Genomic DNA, 25,752 nt, shown 5'->3' on the forward strand with positions numbered 1-25,752 from the left:
TACAATCCGCACCCTCAATTCAAGTTCTAGTACAAAGTTTGGGTGATTGAGGAATAGTTAAAAATCTAACGTTCGAGGGGTAGTAAATTTGTTAGAATTTAGAGTTGAAAAGTATTTGTCCAAAGGATTGCGATCATTTGTTACATCGATGGAGCCGATAGCGTCTCCAGAGCACGTAGCAGCTGACCGATGTGATGCTGCATCTCTAGTATTACTAGAGGATGCTATGAGATGGTCAATCATTAGATACTGTCTCCTCTTTGTCTTACCTCTTCCACGATCTTGTTTTATCCTCGACACCATCACACCGCACGCTCCCCGCCACCCTGTCGCTAACCAAGCCCAAGTGTACATCTATCTCTAGCTTGAGCGCCCCCGCCTCCGTCCGGCTCCAACGGCATGCCACCTCTGCTATCTCCCTCCACCACCGCCCAACACGAACTCGCTGGACTCGACGCCCGTGCCACCATCCCCGTTCAACCGGCCTCTCCTACCGCCTGGTGGATGGGGGATGGCGTCCCCATCTCACCGTCATCTCGTCTGCCACCGTTGCTGGTCCGACGATTCCTCTAAGACCAGCGGCCATGAACCTCCTGAATCCTCAAAACCTAACCTTGCCGGCAGCTTGTTGGGACTGTTTGAGCTTCCTGCCAGCTTCTCAATACGAAAAGTTAACAAACAATGAACTTCTCATATAGCTTTCGAAAAACTGGAAGTTCAGAAAAGCTGAGTTTATATGGAAAGCTAAAAAGCTCGGTTTTATGTGTTTTTTTTGTAGGTTTTCGAGTTCAGAAAGTTTAACACATCCTGTAGAAGTTAGTGTTGGTTTTTCAGAAGAAAAAAAGTCCAGCTACAGCTTTTTTAGAAAAGCTCAAAAGCTGCAGCTCAATCAAATTGAAGGTGTGTTTGGTTGAGCTATGACTTTTGAAAAAGTAGCTGTGAGCTGTGAAAAACCTGCGGTAGGTTATGGGCTGTGAGAAGGTTGAAATTTGATTGGTGAAATAGCGATGACTTTTTGAAAACACCGGTAGGTTATGAACTGTGAGAAGGTTGAAATTCGATTGGTGAAATAATGCTGACTTTTTGAAAACACTGGCGAGCTGTGGTCCACCCCACCCCCACTCTCTCCCTCTCTCTCTCACTGACCAGCGGACTCCACTCGTCAGCATCTTCTGCCTCCCGGCGGTACACAGATCTTCCTGCCGGCCGATCTCGCATGCGCGGTGGCAGTGGTGGATCTCTCGCCCGCGTCGGATCTCTCGCGCGCGTCGGCAGGAAGACAGGGAGGACCTCCATAGCAATCCAGCCCAACCCGAACAAACTTCCATAGCAGACCAGATCAAGACCAGCTCCCTCGTGAAGAATCCGCACGCCCTCGTCTCCTCTTCCCCACCGCACCTCTCTCACCTGGGCTCTCGCTTCGAGATCCCCGTCTGACCGCCTCCGCCTCGACTCGATCCCGATCTCCTCCTCCACCTGCCGCCGCGAGGTCAGTCCCTACCACCTCCACTCCCGCTCCTCCTTCCCTCTCATCTCGCCCGCTCGGTCCGGTCTCGGTTCCGCCCGCGTCTCCACTCCGCCACCACCGTCGCCGCACAGGGAGCCGTCGGGCGGAGAGGAGTGAGACCGTCGGAGAAGACTGAGGGAGAGAGGGGGGCCGCCCGGAGGAGAAGAGGGGCCCAAGGGCCAGCCGGCCAGGAGCGGCCGGGGAGGTGGAGCGCCGCAGGTGGGAGGAGGTCGCGGGTGGGAGAGGGGGTCGCATGTGGGAGACGAAGGGAAAAATGAAACGAACCGGTAACGATGGCCCCTTCACAGCTGGCCACGTCATCTCATGAAAAATAAACTATACGAAAGCAGTTTTTTTTTAAAGCACCTGAGAGGTTTTTTTTTAAGCCAAAGCAGCTTCAAAGCTCAACCCCCAGAGTCGAAGTCCGCTCGCTGTTTTTCCTTTTTTTTTTTCCTTGGCAAAATCTTCTTTCCTCCTATGTTTGTGGGGATCAACCAGGTATCATTGTATCACTGTATCAGTGACAGCGTGCAGTACTGCAGTGCCTTCGCCGTCCAAATGTGACCTGGCAAATGGACCCGGCTGCGGGGCCCAGATAAAGATGGGATGGACCCATAAACAGGAGGTGGAGGTAGCGCTGTATCTGTTCCCGCTTCGTGGCCTTTGGGGTAGTTGGTGTTTAATAAGCACCAGCATCACACGTTTGTTCAGTTTCTATTTCTTCCCCCGCCTGTCTCCAGCAGCGCCGACAGAGACCGACGAGTCCTCAGAAGAGTGCAAGGCCATGGCTTCCTCTCCTTCCGGCGGAGGAGGAGGAGCACGGCTGTTGTTTCCGGTGGTGGTGGTGGCGGCGGCCGCGCTAGCTGGGGCGGCGCCGGCGTCCGCGTGCTACACGCGCCTGTTCAGCTTCGGGGACTCGCTGGCGGACACGGGCAACTACCGCTTCGTCTGCGGCGACGACTCCGACCCCGTGCTCCGGCTCCCCTACGGCGAGACTTTCTTCCACCGCGCCACCGGCCGCTTCTCCAACGGTCGCATCGTCCTCGACTTCATCGGTACGCACGCAGCAATGGCCCCCCCGCTATCCACGGACAAGTTCAGGAGCAGCTCCCATTTGCGATTCAAAAAAAAATCTGCAGCTGAAGCGCTGGGGATCCCGTTCGTGCGGCCGTACCTGAGCGGGCGGCGTGCCGAGGACTTCGCGAGCGGGGCCAACTTCGCGGTGGGCGGCGCCACGGCGCTCAGCCCGGAGTTCTTCCGGGACAGGGGTTTCGACATCGGAGACGTGGTGCACCTCGACATGGAGATGAGGTGGTTCCGCGACATGCTCGGCCTCCTATGCCCCGGCGATCTCGCCGGTGCGTATGCTACTTCACCTCGATCTCCTCTCTGATTTGGCCCTCTGTTCATGAGATCCTACCAAAGATGCGCGAAATCGCCTGGAGTATTTACTAGTACTATGTAAACTCGGCTTTAATGGGATGAGAACTCAACGGTGTGATTACTTGTCTTGCCGTGATCATGAACGCTAAACTGCTATAGAATACGGAGTGTATTCGTAGAAGTACTGAATTGCTGATGTTGACTTACGATTAAGAAAATCTCAGTAACCTCACAAACAGACAAGTGCCATCATTAAGTGCTACTAATTCAGAAGCCGGAGCCATTTTCATTGCAGGTTGCTCGGACATGATGAACCGATCCCTCTTCATGGTTGGAGAAATCGGAGGCAATGACTACAACACACCTCTTCTCAAGGCAAGATTACCCTTTGATAACGTTACCACTTTCGCCCCGATCGTCATTGCCAAAATCTCTTCGACTATCACCGTGAGTGTCAGTTTTGCTGTACACACCCGTCGTGTTGTCACTGCCATCGAATACTATAGCAACGCGAATGCGTCGAGTTTGCAGGAGCTGATTGGGCTAGGAGCCAAGACTCTGGTGGTTCCAGGGAATCTACCAATTGGGTGCATCCCGAACTACCTGTTGGCATTCCAGAGCGATAACAAAGAGGATTATGAGCAAGAGACGGGTTGCATTGGGTGGCTGAATGAGTTCTCACGGTGCCACAACAAGCTTCTCATCGAGGAGCTGGAGAAGTTGCACAAGCTCAATCCTGGCGTGACCATCATCTATGCTGACTACTATGGAGCTGCTATGGAGGTTTTTGTCTCCCCTGAAAGATATGGTGAGTTCAAGAATATACATACCATTTTTAATTTCTGCTACAAGTTTGGCAGAAAATGATTCTAAAGTACAGTAGTTATTTATCTATTCATGTTCCAATCTTTCGTAGTAGGAAGTGAAGTGACTCGAACAGAAGTTAGGTAGCAATAGCTCTGGCGAGCAAAGAATGCGGACCTAATTAAGCAACAGGGAAATTGCATAGCCTCTCCAGGGAAAAAGGAGGGTATTTATTTAAGGTCCTAATGAAACACTAGCAAATAGTATCACCAAATTACATACCATAAGTTTCAGAATTACTTTTGTCTAGCATTTTTCTATTTTTATTATCATATATGCATATAGCAATTATACATATGTTATATTGTTATGTATAGCATTAACATCTTGCAACTTGGATTAAGCTCTAGATTCAAAAAATTAGTTGTTTTCAACAGATAGACTATCTAGAACCTTAGAAACTGAAAATGAACTTCTTATCTATTGTAATTGCCATGACCGCGCTTCAGGAATCAAGTATCCCTTGGTGGCTTGCTGTGGTGGAGGGGATCCCTACGGTGTGACCCCAAATGTAAGCTGTGGACGTGGAGAATACAAATTGTGCCACAACCCAAGAAAGCATGGATCATGGGATGGCATGCATCCTTCAGAAGCTGTATACAAGGCCATTGCAATGGGCTTGCTACGAGGCTCATACACGCAGCCTCCTTTTGCTACAACTGCCTATTCATGTACACATCTTAGTGAGCTCGGCTTTTCCATTGAATACAAATCCATCTGAGACTTGTAATCCTGTAACCATGTTTAGTTGTTCAAGATGCAACGATGGCATCCTCACAAAAAAAAAATGATGTATTGATGCCAACTTTTGACAGGGGAAATCAAATTTGAATCTGTCTAGATACCTTATGACAGATTTATATTAAAAATCTGTTAATTTTTTGAATCGTAGTTGGCTCTCGAGTCTCACCGGAGAAGATGGAGAACACTCCGGAGAAGAAGGCTACACGAATACCCATTTGGTCATAGGGTAAGAAATTTGACAGATTTCTTCCTTTCAATCAGATGAATAGCGAGTTTTAGCAATCACTGGGCGTCCATCTGCAACCGGGCCTGGACACCGGCAGATTTCAAGACGTTCATCCTCCTGTGCTGCTGGCAACTCTGGAAAAGAAGGAATGGGCTGATCTTGAGGCAAGACGCATGTCGCTGAGGCAAACTCTGCAGGCGTGCACGTCAGAAGCCAAACTGTGGGCGTGCAGATTGCGCATCCCTCACCATCATGCCATATCGTCCAACTTCACTCCCTACTATTATCCGGCTTGCCGCTAATCGCACATTAACATCGCGTCCCTGCTCCTGAGTGCACTGATCATCATTAGGGATGCAAATAAGTTTATCCATAAACCCATAAAAATATATTATTTTTATGAATTTCACCGCGGGTTCACAAATAGACCTGCTTCCATCCCTAATCGGCGATCAGTACTAGTGGGATGACCTCGCTAATGCCACATGAACCTCCTACCATGGTCTATGTCAGAGAGCGAGAGGGTGGCACTTCGAAACCCAATCCATTTAAATCTAAAATCTAGCAAGGTCGCTATCCTCGTACCAGCAACGTCGCCAACAGTGTCGTGGGTTTAGTCCACTAGCTAGTTTATACTCAATCTATTTCAAAAATATAGATCGTTTTAGTTAATTTCTGGTAAAAAAACACACTAACAAGATATATTTTAAGATGGATTTAATGAAATTAGTTTAGTATTGCATATATCGGTGTAATTTTCTACAAACTTGTTAAAACTGAAGAAATTTGATTTAGAATAAATTAAAACCGTTGTTTTGGAGTAGAGGGCAGCTCGAACTGCCAATCGCGACCTTACCAATTCAGGAGCTCTCTCTCTCTCTTTTATTTCCGTTTTCCCGTAACCACTAACCAGAGCATGATGAATACGCACGCGAGACGCGAGTACGGGACATGAGAGCGACTCTTACAACGGGCCCACAAGTCAGTAGCTGAAGCTGGCTGTCACACGTCCATTTGGTTGGTGGCTCATGCCATGTCAAACTGTCAAAGTAGCGTGGCCTCAGCGCCAAGGCCTGGTTTCCAACTTCCAAGCACAGCTGCACAGCGCCATGGCTTTCTCTGCCTCTGGGAGGGGAGGACGAGGGCTCCTCTTTCCGGCGGCAGCGGCGGCCGTGGTGCTAGTACTAGTTGGAGCGGCGCCGGCGGCGGGTTGCTACCCGCGCGTGTTCAGCTTCGGGGACTCGCTGGCGGACACAGGCAACTACGCCTTCGTCTACGGCAACAACTCCAACCCCGCGCTCCGTCTCCCGTACGGCGAGACTTTCTTCCACCGCCCCACCGGGCGCTTCTCCGATGGCCGCATCGTCGTCGACTTCATCGGTAAGCTGCCGTTACCAATCAATCGGATGACCGATTGATCTATTAGCCTGCGTCTTCGGGGTTGGGGGCTCGATTGACTTGATTTGAGATATTGGATTCGCGTGGTTGCAGCGGACACGCTGGGGCTCCCGTTCGTGCCGCCGTACCTGAGCGGGCGGAGCGCGGAGGACTTCGCCTGCGGGGCCAACTTCGCCGTGGGCGGCGCCACGGCGCTCAGCCCGGCCTTCTTCCGGGACAGGGGCTTCGACGGCATGGGCAACCGAGTGCACCTCGACATGGAGATGAAGTGGTTCCGCGAGCTGCTGGACCTCCTCTGCCCCGGCAACCTCGCCGGTATGTAGGTTCCCATTCTACCTCCTCCGATTCCATCCTTCCCCTTTGACCAAACCTCCTTCGTACTGTAATCTGGTTGGTGGGGAAAGTATTAGCGGGTATAGTAGTAGAATGCAATTTCGAGAAGGTTCGGTGCACGGGAATTTTGGAGATGGAAAGGGAAAGATGCGATGCGAGTGGTGAACGCAAAAAGCAGAGAAACAGAGTTGCTGCCTTGCTGGATAGGGGTATGGCGCCAATGGAATGAAATCAGGTGGGGGACTCTCTCCCCTTCCGTAGCCATTCAAAAAAAAAACAGAGTTGCTGGATAGGGGTTCAGTTTAAACGTTTGAAGTAAGGAACGGATATTAAATCTTACTATGTAATTCCATCTGCAGCTATTTGGTTTATGAAAATTAGTAAAAAACTGAAAATCATGCTTCAAAACTCCAAAGAGAAAATGAACAATTGAATGGCGATATAGATGAAATGATGCCATGCAACTAGCCGGCTGGTCCACATCAGTCGTTGTCGACTTGCTGTAGCAATTTCAGCAAAAGACTTGAGAGAATTTTGCTTCTTCATTTTCCATCTGTCGACTTTCCAGAAAGAATCAACTTTATGGTCCGAATTCAGAAATAGAATAAATCTCTACAAGCAGTTTCATGTATCAAAACTAAAAATTAATTTTTTTATAACTAGTCGACATCATAATTCGTGACTTGTTTGGAGTAGAGTCACAATCAGAATTTACGATGTCAATGAGAAAGAAGGAAACTCCATTCAGCCAAGTGCTTTTACTTCAGCTCCACAAGCCTGATGTGCCTAAGAAATCAATTGCTGTGCTAGGAAACAGATTATTAGGATAAATCTGACTTTTAGTAACACCAAAACATGGAATGCAGTAACTTCATCACTTTCTTTTTCTTATGATGATGTGATATCTACAATTCAGTGGATCCTATTTGTTGCACAGGTTGCTCAAATATGATGAACCAATCTCTCTTCTTGATTGGAGAAATTGGGGGCAATGACTACAACATTCCTCTTATTTCTAGAGTGTCCTTCGAGAAGATCCGCACCTTCACTCCAAGTGTTGTTGCCAAAATTTCTTCCACAATCACTGTGAGCATCAGTTTTGCTGTCGCTATTGTAGCTGCTCACATTATATATAGATAGTAATGTAGAATGACCTGAGTTTGCAGGAATTGATTCAGCTAGGAGCCAAGACTCTTGTGGTTCCTGGGAACCTCCCAATTGGGTGTGTCCCAAAATATCTGATGATGTTCAAGAGCGACAAGGAAGAAGATTATGAACCACAGACAGGTTGCCTTAGGTGGATGAACAAGTTCTCACGATACCACAACAAGCTTCTCATGAAGGAGCTTAAGAAGCTTCGCAAGCTCCATCCTGGAGTAACCATCATCTATGCTGATTACTATGGAGCTGCTATGGAGATTTTCCTTTCCCCTGAACAATACGGTGAGCTTGGATATTTTTCTTTTCTTTCTACTATGAAATTTAGTCTCTACTTTTCTTTTTACGAAAGATAAATTTAGTCTGTACTCATCTAAATATTGTTTGACAGACTAGAAACTGTGCCATCAAACTTTCAAAAATTGTTTGCATTCGTGTATATTAAAGTTATATTGTTAGTTTGGTGGTTCAGATTTCAGAATGTGCTTCAAATAAACTGGATTTTAGATTTTACGAGTACACGACTTTATCTGCATAATTGATCTAATGTTAGTGCCTTTATCCATATGCGCACCATATGAATTCCTTCGTGGTTATAATTCTACCATAACTTCAATGTTTTAGGATAGCACTTGTATAATTCTATAGTAGCTTGATGAAGTCAGCCGCCACACATTTTGTATTCAAACTGGAGTTTGTTTGGTAACAAAGGTGATATCAGTTTACATCACTTAGCATTGTTTTTTCCCTACTTTTAACTGGATATTCTATTACTTGAGTAGTAAATGTATTATTTGTAGTATTAGTATCACATAATCAAATTGACCTTCAGATTTATCGTGCTATTTGGTTTCGTTCAGTAAACTGCCTAGAAGCTTTAATCAGAACCTCCTGAAGACCAGTACATAACATAGGGAAAAAAAATCCTCTTTCATGGCGGGCACTACCCTAGTTAAAACATTGCCATGACTCTGGTTCAGGGATCGAATATCCACTGGTGGCTTGCTGTGGTGGCGGAGGACCCCACGGTGTGTCCCCAACTGGAGGATGTGGATACGGAGAATATACGGTGTGTAATAACCCAGAAAAGTATGGATCATGGGATGGCTTCCATCCATCAGAAGCTGCATACAGGGCCATTGCAATGGGCCTTCTACGAGGTTCATACACACAGCCGCCCATGGCTTCCACCACCGGTTCATGTCCACAGCTTGCGGAGCTCGATTCTTCTGCTGAATACAAGCCCCTCTACGACATGTAATAATTGCGTAATTACATTTTATTCGTACTACTTGAAGGTCAAACTTCATTAGTTTTGAGTAATGGTTAGTCAAATTATATACACGTGTAGTGTGACAATTATATCAATAGTTTATATTTTGAAGTGTTTTTAATACGATATTGATTTGGTGTAAATTCACAATATATTGTAAGATAAATGGTCAGTACATACTTTTTGAACACTATGCGTTCAGAAATTACTAAAGTAAATCAGTTTTTCTCTAGCGAATTGTATTTCCATTATCAATCAAGCATTGTCATGTCTTAACTATTGCTTACTATGCTACCACGTGCTTTCTAGTTTCAAAATGGGTCATTTCAGTTTTATTCTATGTCAAGCTTCTCTACCCTTACCAAATTCATAAAAAATATATTAATATTTATAATACCATTTAAATTTACTAGCAAAATATATTTCATGCTAGATTTGTCAAAGCTGATTTGATGTTCTAGATATTAGTGCAATTTTCCTATAAACTTGAGAAAAAAAACTAAAAAGACATACTGGAGGGAGTATATGCATTTCAGAGGGCCGCTCAACCTAGTACGGCTTTAATTTAGAATGCTAAGGCAACAGACTATTCTTTTCACGGCAATAATTTTTTAACAGTCTTTAAATGCCTCCTTTAGAGCATCTCCAAGAGTGTCTAAAAAATAAAGTCCCAAAATAATTGGTTTTGGATCTTGCCAAAAATTATTCGGAAGAAAAAGAAACTCATCACCCAACGGTTCCAAAAACTAGATAAAAAAAGGTAATGCTACAATCCGAACGTCCGCTCCAAAAATATCTGCGCTTCCTATCTATCCATTTTCACCATTCTTTTTCTTCCCCATCCCACTCCCGTGACCTTTCTTCTTCAACTTTCCACCCCGGCATCCTCCTCGTCCACCCCGGCGGCGGCGCGCTCCCCCACCCCGGCGACCTCGTTCCCACCCCGGCATCCTCCTCGCGCACCCCGGCGGCGCCCCTCCCCCACTCCGGCGTGCTCACCCATCGGGGGCGTCCAACGCCCCCGGATCCGGTGGCCCTCTCCCCGATCCCGGTGAGATCCGAGCGGGGAAGGATCGGACGGCGGCCATGTTGCAATAGGTATCTCACGATGTTGCAGTAGGGATTCTTGGATGTTGCAAGCGCTACCGTTTTTTTCTTCCCCATCCCTTTCCTTCTTCAACCTTCCATCCCGACGTATTCCTCATCCATCCCGGCGGCGGCACGCTCCCCAACCCCGGCAGGCTCGTCCCGCACCCCGGTGGCCTCGTCCCCCACCTCAACGGCGGCGCGCTCCCCCACCACGGTGTCCTCCTCGTCCACCCCGGCGGCGGCGCACTCCTCTACTCCGGAACCTCGTCCCCCACCCTGGCGGCGCCCCTCCCCCCACTCCGACGTCCTCAACCAACCGGGAGCACCCAACGCCCCGGATCCGGTGGCCCTCTCCCCGACCCCGGCGAGATCCGAGCGGGGAAGGATCGGGCAGCGGCCATGGTGGACGACCTTCGGCAGCAGGTTGGTTGTCGTGGATCTGAGTGTTGCAGTAGGTACCTCATGGTGTTGCAAATATATTTTTGGATGTTGCAACAGTGGCTTTTGATGTTTCATCTGTTTTGCACCGGATCCGGTGGCCCTCTCCCCGACCCTGGCGAGATCCGAGCGGGGAAGGATCGGGCGGCAGCCATGATGGACGACCTTCGGTGGCAGGCTGGTTGTCGTGGATCTGAGTGTTGCAATAGGTATCTCATGGCGTTGCAATAGTTATTTTTCGATGTTGCAAGGGTGGCTTTTGACGTTTCATCTGTTTTGCAACAGTTTGACTTGCCAGCAATCGGGTGTTGCACCAACTTGTTCATGATGTTGCATATAGTTATTTTCTTTGTTTCGTCTCTTCTTCTTTTGTTGTTGCAATGTTGTAAGAGATATTTTTTTTTGTTGCAATGTGTCTGTTTTGAATGTTGCACGAAGCAATTCGGGATGTTTCATGCACGTAAAGGTGTTGCAATCTTTAGTGTTGCAAGTGTTGATTTTTGATATTTCGATAGTTATTTTTCAATGTTGCGACGGAACGTCCGATAAAACAAAATTATCGGACGTCCGGGCGCTAGCACTTCCGATAAAAAAATCAACAATATGTGGACAAAAAAAACTGACGGCACTTTTCCTATGGGCGTTGTCCATCTACTCCGTGAAACAAGGAACGCAATTTTTTTCTCCGTGAAAAAATGAACGGCATTTTTTCCTTCGTCAGATGTCCTTTTTTTTTCTTTCTCATTCCATGGATTGGGAGTGAGCGGAAGGGGTGCAAAAATAGCTCAGGTTGATGCTAGGATTGGACGTGCCAAAAAAATTGGGCAGTGGTTTAGACAACTGTTGGAGTAATGTTTTTTCTATTAGTTCCCAAAATTAAGTTTTAGCAATATATTTTGAGTACTTTTGGAGATGCTCTTGTAAGTAGAACCTTTTTTAAAAAAAGAAATGAGTCCCCGTGATGGTTCATGACTTCATTCTAAAGCATAAAACGTCATTTATAGAAGTTTGCAGATTTATTTTAGATATAGATCGAGTAGATAACTTCACTAAACATGGGTAGACATTATTAGTATTCTTTGTTCTTAATGCTCAAAAGAAAAGACATCCATGGCAAAGCAGTCGTCCTAGTCCTAGAGTGTGAGTCATCTCGATCGAGTCCTGCTGTTTCACGAAGAAGCTGCCTTTCTCTGTCACTGCCGACGCAAAGTTGCCACCTCTTACTCCCTCGCTATCTACATAAATGTACCCGCCTTAGCGTCGGTGCTTCTGATGCGGAAGTGTGTTTGCTTTCTCGTTTGTTCTAGCCAGCCCCGTACCTGAGATCTTGAGTGCAAAAAAGGATTTTTCGTGCACTCCGACACGTAGCGACGACCAGATCAGGTGCCATTAATGATTAGCCCCAAACACTAATTTAATTGATCAGTTTTTAAAAATTAAACTGATCATTATTTTGCTACACATTGCATCATGGAGTAGAATTGTGCTGTGCTGGCCAGTTCAAATGAGCACGCACGGGCGCACGGCACATGAGAGTCGGCCCCACCCCCACACTGGTCAGCTCGGGCCCACAAGGCGGTTACTGCCTTATTGGAGGTGGCCTCCACGTGTCCATCCGTTTGCTTCCACTCACGAGTCACGAATCACGACGTTTATAGAAGCAGAGGGGGGTCAGCCTTCTTTCCTCTCCCAGATCAGACTTCTCCAAAATTCAATTCAGTTTCTTCTACGGCCGCCTCGAGCAGCGCGGCCGCGGATCCCCGGGGAAAGAGGCCATGGCTTCCTCTGCCCCGGGGAGAGGAGGAAGACGGCCGATCTCACCTGCGGCGGCGGCGGCGGCTGTGGTGGTAATGGTACTGGTTGGGGCGGAGCCGGCGGCGGCGTGCTACCAGCGCTTGTTCAGCTTCGGGGACTCGCTGGCCGACACGGGCAACTTCCGCTTCTACTACGGCAACAGCTCCGGCGAGCCCGCGCTCCGGCCACCCTACGGCGAGACGTTCTTCCGTCGCCCCACCGGGCGCTTCTCCAACGGCCGTCTCGTCCTCGACTTCATCGGTACGTTACATATGCCAATCCATTAATCGTTCAATCAAATTAGCTTGCGTACGTATTAGTAATAGTACTGATTTGAAATTTGGGGTTCGGGGATTCCGCGTGTAATCGCAGCGGACACGATGGGGCTCCCGTTCGTTCGGCCGTACCTGAGCGGGCGGCGTGCGGAGGACTTCGCGTGCGGGGCCAACTTCGCCGTGGGCGGCGCGACGGCGCTAGGCCCGGACTTCTTCCGCGACAGGGGTTTCAACATCGGCGACGGACGGGTGCACCTCGACACGGAGATGAAGTGGTTCCGCGACCTGCTCGATCTTCTCTGCCCCGGCGGCCGCTCCGGTATGGCTATTCCCTTTTTACCCCCTCCAATTCCATCCTCCTCGCACCTTGCTTTTGACCTGACCTTTTAAATTTCACTTCTACTGGGGAGATAAGAAATTCTAGTGGTAGACGGTGAAAGTAGCATCTAGCAAGTTTAGCGAAATACTTGTAAGTTTCAAATCTAGAAGGTGCGGTGCAGAGGTGTTCGGCGATGGAAGGAACTTGAAAGGTGCGCGTGCGATGCAAAGATATTGGATAGGAAACATTTGGATTGTTGGAACAAGGAAAGGGATAGGTAAACACCACGGAAGGTCATTTTGCAGCTTCTTGATTTATGAAAAACGAAAACCATGCTTTCAAATCCAAAAGGAAGAAATAGACCAATGAACGGTATATAGGCAAAATAATTCATCATTGATGCTAGAAACAAACAGAAGTTTAGTTTGATGGTACCAATTCAATGCTAACTGGCCAGTCCATATCAGTCATTGTCGAAAACCTGAACTGAAATTGCAGCCTCAAACTAGTACTATCAGCATAGACGTGAGCAAACATCCTGTTGCTTCATTTTGTTTTGGCACCTCAAATAATCATGTTACTGTTCCCGAAGTTGACAACTGTGGTTAGAAATGGGATATTTTGTGAAATAAACTTGTTTAGCCCCTGGAAGCAACGTGCTGCAACAGAACCTGAAATAAACTGCTTATTAGTTGTCAATAAAGTCAAGTTATCAACTCCATCCAGCCAAATACGTCTACTTCCGCTCGACATAGCCTGCTAGCACAAACAATTGATTCTCTGCTAAGGGGAGCAGCTACTTGGATAAATCTGACTTGTAATGCTATAAAAACTCAATAGAAGACTAAATTGCTGCAAGCATGTCAATGCTCAACTACTCTGGATGCTGTAATTCTGTCTCTTCGTTGAAACCTTCTTTGTAATGTGATTTTTACATGCTAATTCAGAACCCTGTTTATTGCACAGATTGCTCGGACATGATGGGTCAATCCCTTTTCTTGGTTGGAGAAATTGGGGGCAATGATTACAACTTACCTCTTCTATCCAGATTACCGATTGAGAAGATCCGCTCCTTCACACCAAGTGTTGTTGCCAAAATTTCTTCTACAATCACCGTGAGCATCTGTGTTACTGTAGCTTCTGTTGTTTCTGGCATCGTATATACTAATGTAGATAGTTATGTAAATGAGTGGAGTTTGCAGGAATTAATTGGGCTAGGAGCCAAGACTCTGGTGGTTCCGGGGAACCTCCCAATTGGCTGTGTCCCAAGATATCTATCGATTTTTAGGAGCGATAACAAAGAAGATTATGAGCCAGAGAGCGGTTGCCTCAGGTGGATGAACGAGTTCTCCAAGTACCACAACAAGCTTCTCGTGGAGGAGCTGGAGAAACTGCGCAAGCTTCATCCTGGTGTATCTATCATCTATGCTGACTATTATGGAGCTGCAATGGAAATTTTCCTTTTCCCTGAACGATTTGGTGAGTTAAGATACTTGCCCTGTACTACTCCCTACTATTAAGTTTAATTTTTTTATACTTGGAAACGATTTTTAGGCAATGAACTTAAGCACACTTCCTTGATACATTTCATATGTTCATAAAAAAAAACAAAACCATCATTTTCTGATTTGAACTCTTTGGAAGTTGATGGTAGGCTATTTGTCGGTTCTTGCTCTTGCTTTTCAAAGAAGAATCCAAATTGGAGCTGGATGTTAATATCTTCTGACTAAACAAAAGTACAAAATCTAGCCATGTGGAAATTGCAATTTAAATGCCAAGAAGAAGCCTGTATAATCAGGTTTCGAGTGAAATACCAGAATTACACATTATAAGCTTCCAGAACTTTGCATTATGTATTATCCTGTACAGGAGTTAGTCAGATAACACAGGGTGGTATGTATCAGTTAACATCACTTATCATTCTCTTCTACTTGTATAAAATATCTCATTGCTATCATGGAGCAAATACAGTACGTGCAATACAAATAACCATGGCATAACTTAAATTGGGTTTCAGATTTCACAAGCTAGTTTCTCTCACTAAATAAACTGTCTAAGGTAGATGCCTTAGAAACTCCAAGATATAAAGGATGTAGTATCAATTAAAAAAGCATGTAGTATCCTTTTGAAAAATAATATTAGCTCTTGGTGATGCCCTGGTTAACATTGCCATGACTGTGGTTCAGGTATCGAGGAACCTTTAGTGGCTTGCTGCGGTGGAGAAGGAACCCATGGTGTGTCTCCAGCTGCAGCCTGTGGATATGGGGAATACAAGGTGTGTGATAACCCAGACAAGTATGGCTCATGGGATGGCTTCCATCCATCGGAAGCTGCGTACAAGGCCATTGCAATGGGCCTCCTGCGAGGGACATACACACAACCGTCAATTGCTTCTACCACCAGTTCGTGTCCAAAGCTTACTGAGCTGGTCTCCTCTGTTGAATACAAGGTTCTCTACGATTTATAATTTTGTAGCTACATTCAATTTTTATTGTTAAAGAAATACATGTGGTTAAATACTTTTTTTGGACACAGACAGTATGGTTAAAGATGTAATGATTTTGATATTTTTGCCTGATTACAGAGACGCGGTACTGTACTGCACTTCACGGCTGTTGCCCAAGTAATTGGTTGGGTTTTGTTTTACCTTTTCTTTTTTTAGTCACCGGTTACCTTTGTCGTTCTACTGCTGCTCCCTCAAGTCGTGTCTTCTTGATCGTTTTAGTTGTATATATATAATAGTGCTAAGCATCCTCTCTTCTGTATAGTGCTAGAGCTAGCCGTTATAAGGGGAATATTTACAATGTGGCATCCTGATTGGATGAGTGGTGAACAATTGGCCACTGTCAGTTATTCGCATAACCTCGTTATAGTAAAAGGATACATATTCTTTGACCATCTTGGCTGTCCTTAGTCCCTATGTACGAGGACTTACGAGTTCGTCCAAAGTTAAACTATACTAAGTTTGACCAAATTTATATAAAAAACTAATAATATTGACCATACTAAATGAGCATCTATAGATATTATAGAATATATTTTCAGTTTACTTATTTGATGTGGTAAATGTTAATACTTCCCTCTATATACTTGGTCAAAATTAGAGTAGTTTGACTTACAACAAACTCAGAGATACTTATATGTAGGGAGAAATACTTATATTTAGGGACAGAGTGAGCACTTCATCTCCACTTCTTATTTTCTTGTAATGGTGACGAGAAGTCTATGCACACTAATCATTATTTACGAGGCAGCTAGGAGAAAGTTCCGCACGTGACCACCCCGGGGCGTCCTCCTTCCTATCCTAATTGGTTATTAATTATGTTCTTAATTAGGCCCATCACTAATAAAGCGTGGTTGTTTTGCACTCCGGCCAATCTCCATCCAAAATTCCCTCCCAAACAACCTGGCTTTCCTCGTATCTTATCTCTTTCACGTGATCTGATCCCCAAAACAGGATTTTGTCTCCATCTATCTCAGTCACTAATTTTTTTGACAATGATTTAAGCACATGAAGGTATGTATGAACCTCATGATATTTGCGACGTCTATATTATACACTGCTACTTTCTGATCCAATTTATCGCTTTTTCCTATACATTGCACTCATCAGACAGTGATACTGTGATTCTATTGGCTATAGGAAATCAGTCAAATACCGTTTCTATAACTACTTCCACTGTAAGTCGAGGACATTACTATTGCAGCCAATTGTTGTCTATTTTCTAATTAGGTTACAGGTATTGTTCTAAATCTCTTGTTGCTTGTAGGCAATGGCCAGTAATTTAACATCCAATGAAGTACAAGAAGAAAATATTGAGGATGACAATGAATTTATTACTGAGGAGGTTGAAGATGATTCTGAGGCCCAAGTTGCAGAGGCAGACTTGGAACCGTTGAGCCGAAGAAGGGAATTATTTTTGACACTATAGGTGATGATTTTACCTTCTATAGAGATATGCTGAAAGAAAGGGTTTCGTTGTTACAATAATATATCTCACAGTCACTAGAGCAGCACAGGCTTGTGGAGAATCGAAGGGTGGACCAGGCCTAGAAAAAAAACCGAACGAGTTCACCGATTGAACCGGAAAAACCGTGAACCGGTGACCAGACCAGTTCGGCTCAATCAAAAGATCGGCCATGCAATTGGACCGGTGCGAACCTGTCGGTTTTGTATCGAACCAGTGAACCAGTTTTTTAGTGAATCAGTGAACAATTCAACGTTTGGACATTGGTTTTGAAACTTTGGACAATAGACTTTTATGTTATTTCTATGTATCCCATCTTTTATATCATATGTGATATGTTTTGGTAATAAAACTTACATATTACTCACATAAATCATGAGAAATAAGTATTATATTGATAAATGATGAACCACTGGTTGGACCGGTGAACCAGTAGCCGGACCGGTTTGATCTCCGGTCCAGCTTTTCGTTCTATGGGACCAGGAATCGAATGAGATAGTGAGCTAGTTGTCATCTACTTCCTCCGTCCCAAATTGTAGGTTGTTTTGACTTTTCTTGGTGCATAGTTTTTGCTATGCATCTAAATATAGTGTATGTCTAGATGCTTACAAATACTTATGAATTTAGAAATGTCAAAATGACCTACAATTTGAAACGGAGGGAGTATTAGCATTTATTAGATACATAATAATTCGCTACATCCATATGTGGTATTTTGCAAAAAAAAAAAACTCACGCATACCGCTTTGGACGCCACGTCATCTAGATACGTATGCATGATTAATGAGCCAATGACCGTATTGCCGTACTCGTGTGAGTTTAATAGCTGCAATTTACACTTTTAAAGTACGGTGGCCAAACTGAAACTCATCAAAATAATTTTGTGGCACACAAGGAACTCATCCAAATTTTCATGTCATTGAGGGAATTTGCTCTAAGTATAATGGCCAGTCATACATTTTACTTTTTTGTATACGAGTAAAGAAAACCCAAAGTTTCTTAGATGCATAGAAACTTGATTTACCTGCAAAGGGTAGACTAGAATTGAATGATTTAGTGTGGACATGAATTTCAATTCGATCTGTTGTTGGGCAAGCTGGCATAGCGCCATGTGACAAATGACAACCATTTCTTCCTGTTATAGTGCTGCTTGATGGAGCTTCTGCACTGTCATGAGACATGAGGTAAACAACTTTATTTGTATCCTTTCAAAGTCTCGCCGTGACTGTGTTTCTCTTGGTCACTCCTTTTCTTCTCCGGTGCATGTTTTAGCATTTGCTACTCATGGCTTTTACAGTCTTCAAACATTTTAGTCTTCGATTTGTTTGCACGGGAACCTTATCCTCAGCGGTTGAATAGAGCGCACAAAGTATCTTCTGAACATGTATAAAATCAAATAGGATATATTAGGATGTGTTTGGTTGGTTGTATGATTTGATTCATGTATGGAATGATTCAAAATAATAATGATCCTTTTGTTTGGTTGGGTGAATTGGACCAACTCATCCAGGATGAGGCCATTCCACTTTATACATTATTCTACTAATTAGAGTGAACCATATGGTACAAGTAAATTGGTTGAACCATCCCGTTCAGGATCATCCGTGCATGCATCATGTGGTGCATGCAACCAAACATGATATTTGGTTATTCTATGCAGGCAATCAAGTTCCTTTGGTACTTCATAAGCAATATTAATTTTGGCTATCGTCCAAGATACTCCTAGAATATCATGATATTTGTCTTGGCTACGTAAGGTAATAATTCAAACAACCATCCATACTATCGACGGCCAGTATATATGTATCAATGTCTTTCCTTATAAATATTTACTATACTAGCAGGCAAATTCCTTTTGGTAATATTGTAAGGAATACTGATCTTGGCGCCTATCACTCAAGATACGCTCAAAATACCATGATATTAGTCATATTTATGGCTAGAAGTAAGGCAACAATTAGCTGGGTGATTTATTAGTCTTCTAAGAGGGCTTTTCATCCCTTGGTACTGTCGATAATTCTCGATAGACTCGATCGCAAACTTGCACTATATATAAATTGTTCTAAGGAGCTCACATCTCCAGAACACAGCACAAGACAACCACAGCCTAGAAACTCATCTTCTATCGCCATCATCGTCTCCCTGCCTGGATTGCACGAGTGAGTTTCTGTAGAGGAGTACCGTGGTGTTCAGATGGGGAGTTCCATCCTCCTCATCTCCATCGTCCTCCTGCTCAACTCTCCGGTGGGTTTCTGCGGCTGCTTCAAGCGCATCTTCAGCTTCGGCGACTCCATCATCAACACCAGCAACTTTGTGCGCATGGTCGGTTCGACCGGATAAAGGAGCTCCCGTATGGCATGACTTACTTCAACCGTCCTACCAGCCGCGTCTCCGACGGCCGTGTCATCATCGATTTCTACGGTGAGGTCATGCACCGTCACTGATCATGAACCTAGAGTTTCTTTATAGGTTTGAGCATGTTTTCCCCCGTATGCAGACACACTCTCCGGTAAATAGTGATTCACCAAAACTTGTAGAAATAGTTAGAGTTAAACCCCTATCTCTAGTTTGGTTCTTGTTGTTTCACTGTTCTTTATTAGAGTTGACAGTTGGATATGACATTTAAGGACCGTCAACAATCGACAGCCTGGAAGAACATTCGCATAAGTTAATCAACTAGTTTACTTGTCTCATGACACATATTGATACATATCATAGTTTTTCTCATTACAGGCCAGCTCTTTGCCTACATCCTCCGCAGCCTGTTGATATTGGTTGGCCAACTCTGGAAGGTTATCAGAATTGAAGTCCTTGGCAACCCTTGCTCCGACGTGCTCCATGGCCAGCTAGGGGAAATGCGGCTTCAGAAGCGCAACGACATTCTTAGCGCACTCCATGGCGATCTCCTTCATCAGGGCCTTCAGTTGACCAGGAGCACTCCTCAGACTGTCCAGCAGCGACGTTAGCTCGGTACCCTGCAATAATCACCTGATCATGCTAAAGACTATGCATTGCTGCAATCAAGCACCGGTCCATGTCCTTGCGCAAGTCGGCCTCAAAGGTAAGTTTTTGTGACATGGCATCCTATGGGTGCACGACAATGTCATGGTCTTGCTGCAGTCGGGCATTGGCAGCTTCGTACTCCTTGAGGTCTCTCTTCCTTCTTCTGGGCATTTGCAAAATTACCAAGATTCAAGAATAGGAACCAGCCTCATTTACCCAAACTAGAATCCTCACAAGGGTCGAAGCCGTACCATTCAACATGGCGCTGAGATCGCCCTGGACCTCCTTGGTTATACGCTTCTGGTCAGCGAGCTCCCGATCCTTTTGCTGGAGCTGCTCCGCGGCATCCTCCTTGGCCCTTTTGAGCTTGGCCTCCAGGTGCTTGGATTTGAGGCGATACTCCTCGGCATGGTGGACGGCGTCCGCCCTCTTGTGCGCACGCTCAGCCAAGTTCTATACAAAAGTTACTCTAGCAATTCAAAGAAAGGAGACAGGAATGAAGGTCAACACCAAACTAGGTCGGCCAACTTACATATAAAACCTCCGCGATCTTAGTAGAAGATTGCTTCAGGTCGGCAAGATCCTTCTTGTTGTCGGCAACGTCGTGCGCCACGGCCATCTCGGAGAAGTCCAGAGTGGTGGGGTCGACCTCCTCATGGGCATCGACGTCAGCGTCGTAGCCTGCTGCCTCAGCATCAACTGGCGCCTCTGAGGGGGTCTCCTTATTCTGCACTTCGGTGCTGGCATCCGTGGCCCCGGGCACAGAAGTGGCGGCGTCCCCGGCAGCATCTTCGTGCGACAGAGTCCTTTGCTTGAGCCTCTCAGGCTCCACCACCAGGCTGCTCTTGCATCCAGCCTGAGTAGAAGTCGCAGATGCAGCCCCAGGGCCGCATCAGGCATCTGACCTTCTACCTGGGTCTCAACAGCAGCATCCTGCAGACTTGGCTCATCATCAGTCACCACCTTCCTGCTCAGTCGGTGCAGCATAGAGATAGAGTGAAGCAGTATACAAACAAACTTTCAACAATAAACGACGTAACAACCATTCTAACAGTGTGCTTTTCTTCGCTCCAAACTTCGAGCGAAGAGGCGCCGGTGATGGCAGGATCGGCTCCTTCTGCTGTCCCTCGCGGATCTCCGGCTTCAACCGCTCCTTGAGCTTCTCCATGTCAGCAACAGTTGTCTCAAGGAGCTCATCTTTCTTTTTCTTCACGGCCGGGCTGGGCGACTCGGAGTCGTCACTTACTGCCCCAAATGAGGCTTCAGCAGGAGAGGCGGTTGCCACATACGGTGCCTGGGGTTTAGTGGCCCCTCTCTTCTTCCGCTTTCCTTTCTCCGCCTCTAGCGCCTTGGACTCTACCACCTTGCGCACGGCCTGGCGTGTCGACCGCCCAACAGGAGCAGCGCTCCTAGCCTCTGTCCTACTGCCCTGGACCGGCACGTCCTCGTCAGAGACGTCGATGGACGAGTCCGACTCCTAGTCGAGGGTAGCAAGCGGGTCGTCGGCATTGATGGTGGGGCGGACCTTGGCCGTCGTGGCTCAGCACCTCCAAGAAGTGGTGCTAGATAGAAGAACTCAAGTTCACGGCTCTAGCCAGTATACAGGATGATATAGAGAAGACGCAAGGCAAAGCACAACAGGACAATTCGACAATGAAATCAAGATCTTACCGGGTCGGCCGACCTTTTGAGGGAATAAGCTTTGGGGCAGCGTTTGTTCTTGATGACGCCGCAAAAGAACTTGGACACTTGGCTGGCGACCTCTCCCCAGGTAACCTTCCGCTGTACCTCCCGGGTCAGATCCAGGCGGTGTTAACCTCCGGCAAAAATTGATGCTCACAGCCCTCGCTGTGAGCCCACGCACCTTCAGGTCAGTGATCTTCTTCAGCAGCTGCTTTACCTGGGCCATCTCCTTAGAGATCAGCTGGTTCGACCACTCCGGCCTTGTTACGTGTGCGAACCTGAGGTGGGTTGGCAGCTCGGGTTTCTGGTTGGCGATGATGAACCATTCCTTGTGCCACCTCTTGTTCGTATCCTTCAATTGCAGATCAAAATACTCGGCGACCCTCTTTGGCTGCAGCAAAAATCCACAACCGTCGATCACTCGTCTTCCCCTTCATCGTCACAACTTTCAGTTGGTACAGATACCTCTAGAGATTGAAGTGGGGGGATTCTGAGAAATAGCTCGCAGAGATGGATAAAAACGACGATGTCCAGGATTGAGTTAGGGTTGAGATGCACTAACTCAATCTTGTAGTAGTCGAGGAGTCCACGGAAGAAATCTCCGACGGGGATCCTGAATCCTCGCTCGAAGAACGCCGCGAAGATGATGGTCTCGGTCCGATCTTCGAAGGGGAAATGTTGGCCCGTGGTCGCTTTTGACTCCAGCAACGACTTGGGACCAAGGAGGCCACGATCGACGAGTGCTTGGATCTTCTCCTCCATCATCACGAACTTTACCCAGTACGTCGATGAATCCGGTGCTTGCTCGGTCACCATTTCTTCGGTCTCCAGACTTTGAGGAGCGGATCTGATGAAGGCGGGTCTCTTGGTTCGCATACGACGCGAGATGGCGGCAGCTATGGCTCGCTGGAAAGAAGGCGGGCAACTTGATTCAAGGGCGTTGCGGCGCAACCTAGGGTTCGCGAGTACGACGGTGATGGTGTATGTGGCGGCGGTGTTTGGGGGCGAGAGGAGTGGAAATGAAAATGGAACGGTGCACCTTCGGCTTTTTGAAGGAGTTGATGGTGTAAACCTAGCAACGGAATCAACGGGTCCACTATTACGGCACACGCGGTGGATGTAATCCACGGATTTTTCGTTAAGTCTCATGACATGCCTCCTTAGCTCCACCAGTCCTCGTGCTCAGGGGCTAGGCGCCTATGTCAGGTCGGCGTGCCTCCTTGGCTCCGTTAGTCCTCGTGCTCGGGGGCTGGGCGCCTATCTTAGGTTGGCATGCCTCCTTCGCTCCGCCAGTCCTCGCGCTCGGGGGCTGGGCGCCTATATCAGATTGGCGCGCCTCCTTGGCTCCGCCAGTCCTCACGCTCGAGGGCTGGGCACCTATTTTAGGTTAGCGTACCTCCATGACTCCACCAGTCCTTGTGCTTGGGTGCTAGGCGCCTTATTTTGAAACCTTGCAATACAACTACTGCATGAATTTTCAACCATTGGACTGATTACTTTAATCGCTTCAATGCTTATGGGCTACTTCATATGGAGTGCGTCTTGCGATGCCCTCTATGTGCTTCCCTTCGATCTACGGGATGCCACCTGGAGCTTGATAGTTGCATAGCCACGCGCATTTGGTCATACACCTGTGGAAGCTTCAATTTTTCTTTCTTTTTTGAGCATTGCGCAGCCTCTCCGTCCCTATAACGAAACCAAAACTTCAGCCAAGAACATTACAAGCTTTGTTTTGCATCCATCAAGCTCCTGTTCGACTCCACATTGCTCAAGGACTTGAGGGATAAGGGTACCCACGGGTCCCCACTGACCAGAATACTGGCCGGCCTGACAAGTGGGCCCTACCCGACGATGGCGTGCGGGGCAAGGCGCGAACTTCCGTGAGGCGCAATCACGGAGGCCGGACAAACCGATTCAGTCCGGATATCATGGGATACTTGTTGTAAATCGCCTTAGATGATTTCCTTGTAACAACCGACTAGAATTAGATCTTATCCGATTGCAACCCTAGGTCGTCAGCCTATGTAAGGCGGCTAGGGGTGCCACCCGAGGGCACGTTAATTCTTCGCACCTGCAATCAGCAATACAATCTACCAGAATACAGGATGCAGGGTATTATTTTTTGAAAGTCCGAACCTGTTTAAACCTTGCGTCCTAGTATTACCATTAGAATTCTTGGTCTTACGATCTCCCCCGCCTATAAATCTACCACTTGGGTAACCCCTGGTGGACTACCTGCCACTAAATCCGACAATCACACACCATTCTTCAACGGGTCAGCCATATAATGTGCTGCTAGAAATATCTGCATGTCACAGCACATTATATTGATGTTTCTTGTTGCACAAAACGCTATAAGTAATTAAACGCCGTGAAAGCAGGTGTCACCAGGATATTACGTACTCTCAGTGAAGTACTAGCAAGTATTAGCTGTTGAGAGATGGGGATTTTCAAGTGCCTGTCCTCGCTGCTCCTGCTCGTCCTCCCCGCTGTCCTGCTGCTCAACCTCCCCCCAGGTATGTGCGGCTGCTACAAGCGCATCTTCAGCTTCGGCGACTCCATCATCGACACTGGCAACTTCGTCCACTTGTCCCGCAACGGCTCGTCCCCATACAAGGAGCTCCCCTACGGCATGACGTTCTTCAAGAACGCGACCGGCCCCATCTGCGACGGGCGTGTCCTCGTTGATTTCTACGGTGAGCACTGCGGCTGCATGGATCTTTTCTGCTCCTAAACCGTGCCGAATTAAGCTCTCTCTTTCCATCTTGGTTCACGGTTGTGTACGCGTGCATTTCAGCGCAAGCGTTCCAGGCTTCCAGCTGCCGATGATACCACCGAACCTGCCGGAGCAGGACACGGGGAGCTTCCCAAATGGCGCCAACTTTGCCGTGGCTGGCGCCACGGCGATACCGCCGGACTACTACCGCAGGTGGAACCACAGCGTGCCGGTGCCCCATAGCCTGGGCGTGCAGATCGGCTGGTTCAAGGAAATGCTGCAACGCCTAGCTCCCGGGGACGACGACGGTAATACCACACGCATATAAGAAGTACATTATTACTTTTGCTCGGTCGATCATGTTCATCACATGATGCATTGTGTCAGGTGCCAAGAGGCAGCTTCTGAACGAGTCTCTCATCGTGCTGGGCGAGATCGGCGGCAACGACTACAACTTCTGGTTCACCGACGGCAAGCAGCCCCACGAGCAAGCAGACCAGTTCATCCCGGACATCGTCGCGTACATCGGCTCTTTCGTCCAGGAGCTCATCGGCCTGGGCGCGAACTCCATCTTGATCCCGAACAACTTCCCCATCGGGTGCGTGCCGTTGTACCTGAGCGCGTTCTCCAGCAGCAAACCCGCGGACTACGACGGCCAACGAAATCAATCACCAACTCACCAACCCGCGGCCGATGATGCGCCTGTTCTTTATCCCCCAGCAACGAAATCAATCACCAACTCACGGCGTAACGCGTGCTAGCATCATCGGCCTGTCCTTAATTGAAATGTGTGTCTAATTCTCTACTCTAGATTAGGAATTTGGGAGATGTCCGCGAAGAGTCTAATCAAGCTCTGAATAAACAAGGAAGCAGCAAGGGTGTTTTTTCATCACGGTGCAGGTGTTTTGGGCTCCGTTGTCATCAAAGACGCATTACATTCTTGAAGTGATGAAGACCGATAATCATCATTCAATCTCAGCTGCATGCACAACGAATCCATTGCAGGCTTCCGCACCATGATTTCAGAAGAAATTAAATCTTCTATCGAGTAGTGCATATCGGGAAGGACAAAAGGATCTGTGTTTGATCAAAATTGATTTGTCGCCAAGCATAGAGGAAAAACCCCAAGATATGTAACATCTTCAACAACGAAGACAAGATCCATGGCGAGGGATTTAGCCCTGAGTAGAAAGAGAAATCGGGTCGCTGATCCAGAAAAAAAAGACCAAGTTGCCCTTTAAATATTATGTAATTATTTTAATATCTATCTGCTTTAAAATCCGTGCGCTTTTTTAAAAGAGGATCACCGGAGCAGTTCTCCATAGATAATTGACACTCTCTACTCTAAAAGAGTGTTACAAAATCAAATGCCCCACGTGAAGGGTATCGATGATGATCCTTTAGTTGCCATCAGAAATGTACACCCAAAAAATCCCTGTAGTTACTGATGGAATTTTATTAGAATGAATTAATTTTTAGATCATTAAGACTGTATATTGTATCAACATCAGTTTTTAGTGGGATGATGGACTTGATTTTGTAATGTTTGGCATCAAGAAGTTTCAACTAGGTCCAATATAT

The 25,752-nt window shown here is 46.7% G+C and overlaps 4 protein-coding genes across 7 annotated transcripts; all 4 read left to right on the plus strand.

Annotated features, from left to right (window-relative positions):
* Nucleotides 1-1,520: 1,520 nt before the first annotated feature.
* On the plus strand, nucleotides 1,521-4,640 carry LOC117858485 (GDSL esterase/lipase At1g28600). Of its 2 annotated transcripts, XM_072293628.1 has the most exons (5): nucleotides 1,524-2,562; nucleotides 2,647-2,865; nucleotides 3,186-3,337; nucleotides 3,422-3,698; nucleotides 4,204-4,640. In XM_072293628.1, the coding sequence occupies exons 1-5, from the start codon at nucleotides 2,109-2,111 to the stop codon at nucleotides 4,473-4,475; spliced, it is 1,374 nt and encodes a 457-aa protein (XP_072149729.1). In that variant the 5' UTR covers nucleotides 1,524-2,108; the 3' UTR covers nucleotides 4,476-4,640. The 2 variants fall into 2 exon arrangements, with proteins under 2 accessions (XP_034597446.1, XP_072149729.1); XM_034741555.2 differs by having other exon boundaries at nucleotides 1,521-2,865.
* A 1,126-nt stretch (nucleotides 4,641-5,766) lies between these two features.
* Nucleotides 5,767-9,118, plus strand: LOC117858486 (sinapine esterase). 2 transcript variants are annotated; one of them, XM_034741557.2, is made up of 5 exons: nucleotides 5,767-6,104; nucleotides 6,216-6,437; nucleotides 7,393-7,541; nucleotides 7,622-7,898; nucleotides 8,474-8,614. In XM_034741557.2, exons 1-5 carry the CDS (start codon nucleotides 5,834-5,836, stop codon nucleotides 8,506-8,508), a joined length of 954 nt encoding a protein of 317 aa, XP_034597448.1. In that variant the 5' UTR covers nucleotides 5,767-5,833; the 3' UTR covers nucleotides 8,509-8,614. The 2 variants fall into 2 exon arrangements, with proteins under 2 accessions (XP_034597448.1, XP_034597447.1); XM_034741556.2 differs by having other exon boundaries at nucleotides 5,771-6,104; nucleotides 8,594-9,118.
* Nucleotides 9,119-12,052: 2,934 nt separating this feature from the next.
* LOC117858877 (GDSL esterase/lipase At1g28600) lies at nucleotides 12,053-15,699 on the plus strand. 2 transcript variants are annotated; one of them, XM_034742021.2, is made up of 7 exons: nucleotides 12,053-12,468; nucleotides 12,580-12,801; nucleotides 12,983-13,078; nucleotides 13,768-13,916; nucleotides 14,004-14,280; nucleotides 14,988-15,250; nucleotides 15,386-15,699. In XM_034742021.2, the coding sequence occupies exons 1-7, from the start codon at nucleotides 12,189-12,191 to the stop codon at nucleotides 15,461-15,463; spliced, it is 1,365 nt and encodes a 454-aa protein (XP_034597912.1). In that variant the 5' UTR covers nucleotides 12,053-12,188; the 3' UTR covers nucleotides 15,464-15,699. The 2 variants fall into 2 exon arrangements, with proteins under 2 accessions (XP_034597912.1, XP_034597914.1); XM_034742023.2 differs by lacking the exon at nucleotides 12,983-13,078 and having other exon boundaries at nucleotides 12,057-12,468.
* An 8,196-nt stretch (nucleotides 15,700-23,895) lies between these two features.
* Nucleotides 23,896-25,054, plus strand: LOC117856418 (GDSL esterase/lipase At1g28600). Its single transcript, XM_072294007.1, has 3 exons — nucleotides 23,896-24,151; nucleotides 24,267-24,479; nucleotides 24,559-25,054. Exons 1-3 carry the CDS (start codon nucleotides 23,896-23,898, stop codon nucleotides 24,930-24,932), a joined length of 843 nt encoding a protein of 280 aa, XP_072150108.1. The 3' UTR covers nucleotides 24,933-25,054.
* Nucleotides 25,055-25,752: the final 698 nt, after the last annotated feature.

Source organism: Setaria viridis, chromosome 5 (genome assembly GCF_005286985.2).
Source record: "Setaria viridis chromosome 5, Setaria_viridis_v4.0, whole genome shotgun sequence".
Lineage (NCBI taxonomy): Eukaryota > Viridiplantae > Streptophyta > Magnoliopsida > Poales > Poaceae > Setaria > Setaria viridis.

Coding starts and splice junctions, on each gene's coding strand:
- LOC117856418 (XM_072294007.1), top strand. CDS start 23,896: ATGGGGATTTTCAAGTGCCTGTCCTCGCTGCTCCTGCTCGTCCTCCCC. Junction 24,152..24,266: donor TGTCCTCGTTGATTTCTACG/GTGAGCACTGCG, acceptor CAAGCGTTCCAG/GCTTCCAGCTGCCGATGATA. Junction 24,480..24,558: donor AGCTCCCGGGGACGACGACG/GTAATACCACAC, acceptor GCATTGTGTCAG/GTGCCAAGAGGCAGCTTCTG.
- LOC117858877 (XM_034742021.2), top strand. CDS start 12,189: ATGGCTTCCTCTGCCCCGGGGAGAGGAGGAAGACGGCCGATCTCACCT. Junction 12,469..12,579: donor TCTCGTCCTCGACTTCATCG/GTACGTTACATA, acceptor GTGTAATCGCAG/CGGACACGATGGGGCTCCCG. Junction 13,917..14,003: donor AAATTTCTTCTACAATCACC/GTGAGCATCTGT, acceptor TGGAGTTTGCAG/GAATTAATTGGGCTAGGAGC.
- LOC117858486 (XM_034741556.2), top strand. CDS start 5,834: ATGGCTTTCTCTGCCTCTGGGAGGGGAGGACGAGGGCTCCTCTTTCCG. Junction 6,438..7,392: donor CTGCCCCGGCAACCTCGCCG/GTATGTAGGTTC, acceptor TTTGTTGCACAG/GTTGCTCAAATATGATGAAC. Junction 7,542..7,621: donor AAATTTCTTCCACAATCACT/GTGAGCATCAGT, acceptor CTGAGTTTGCAG/GAATTGATTCAGCTAGGAGC.
- LOC117858485 (XM_034741555.2), top strand. CDS start 2,109: ATGGGATGGACCCATAAACAGGAGGTGGAGGTAGCGCTGTATCTGTTC. Junction 2,866..3,185: donor ATGCCCCGGCGATCTCGCCG/GTGCGTATGCTA, acceptor TTTTCATTGCAG/GTTGCTCGGACATGATGAAC. Junction 3,699..4,203: donor TGTCTCCCCTGAAAGATATG/GTGAGTTCAAGA, acceptor ACCGCGCTTCAG/GAATCAAGTATCCCTTGGTG.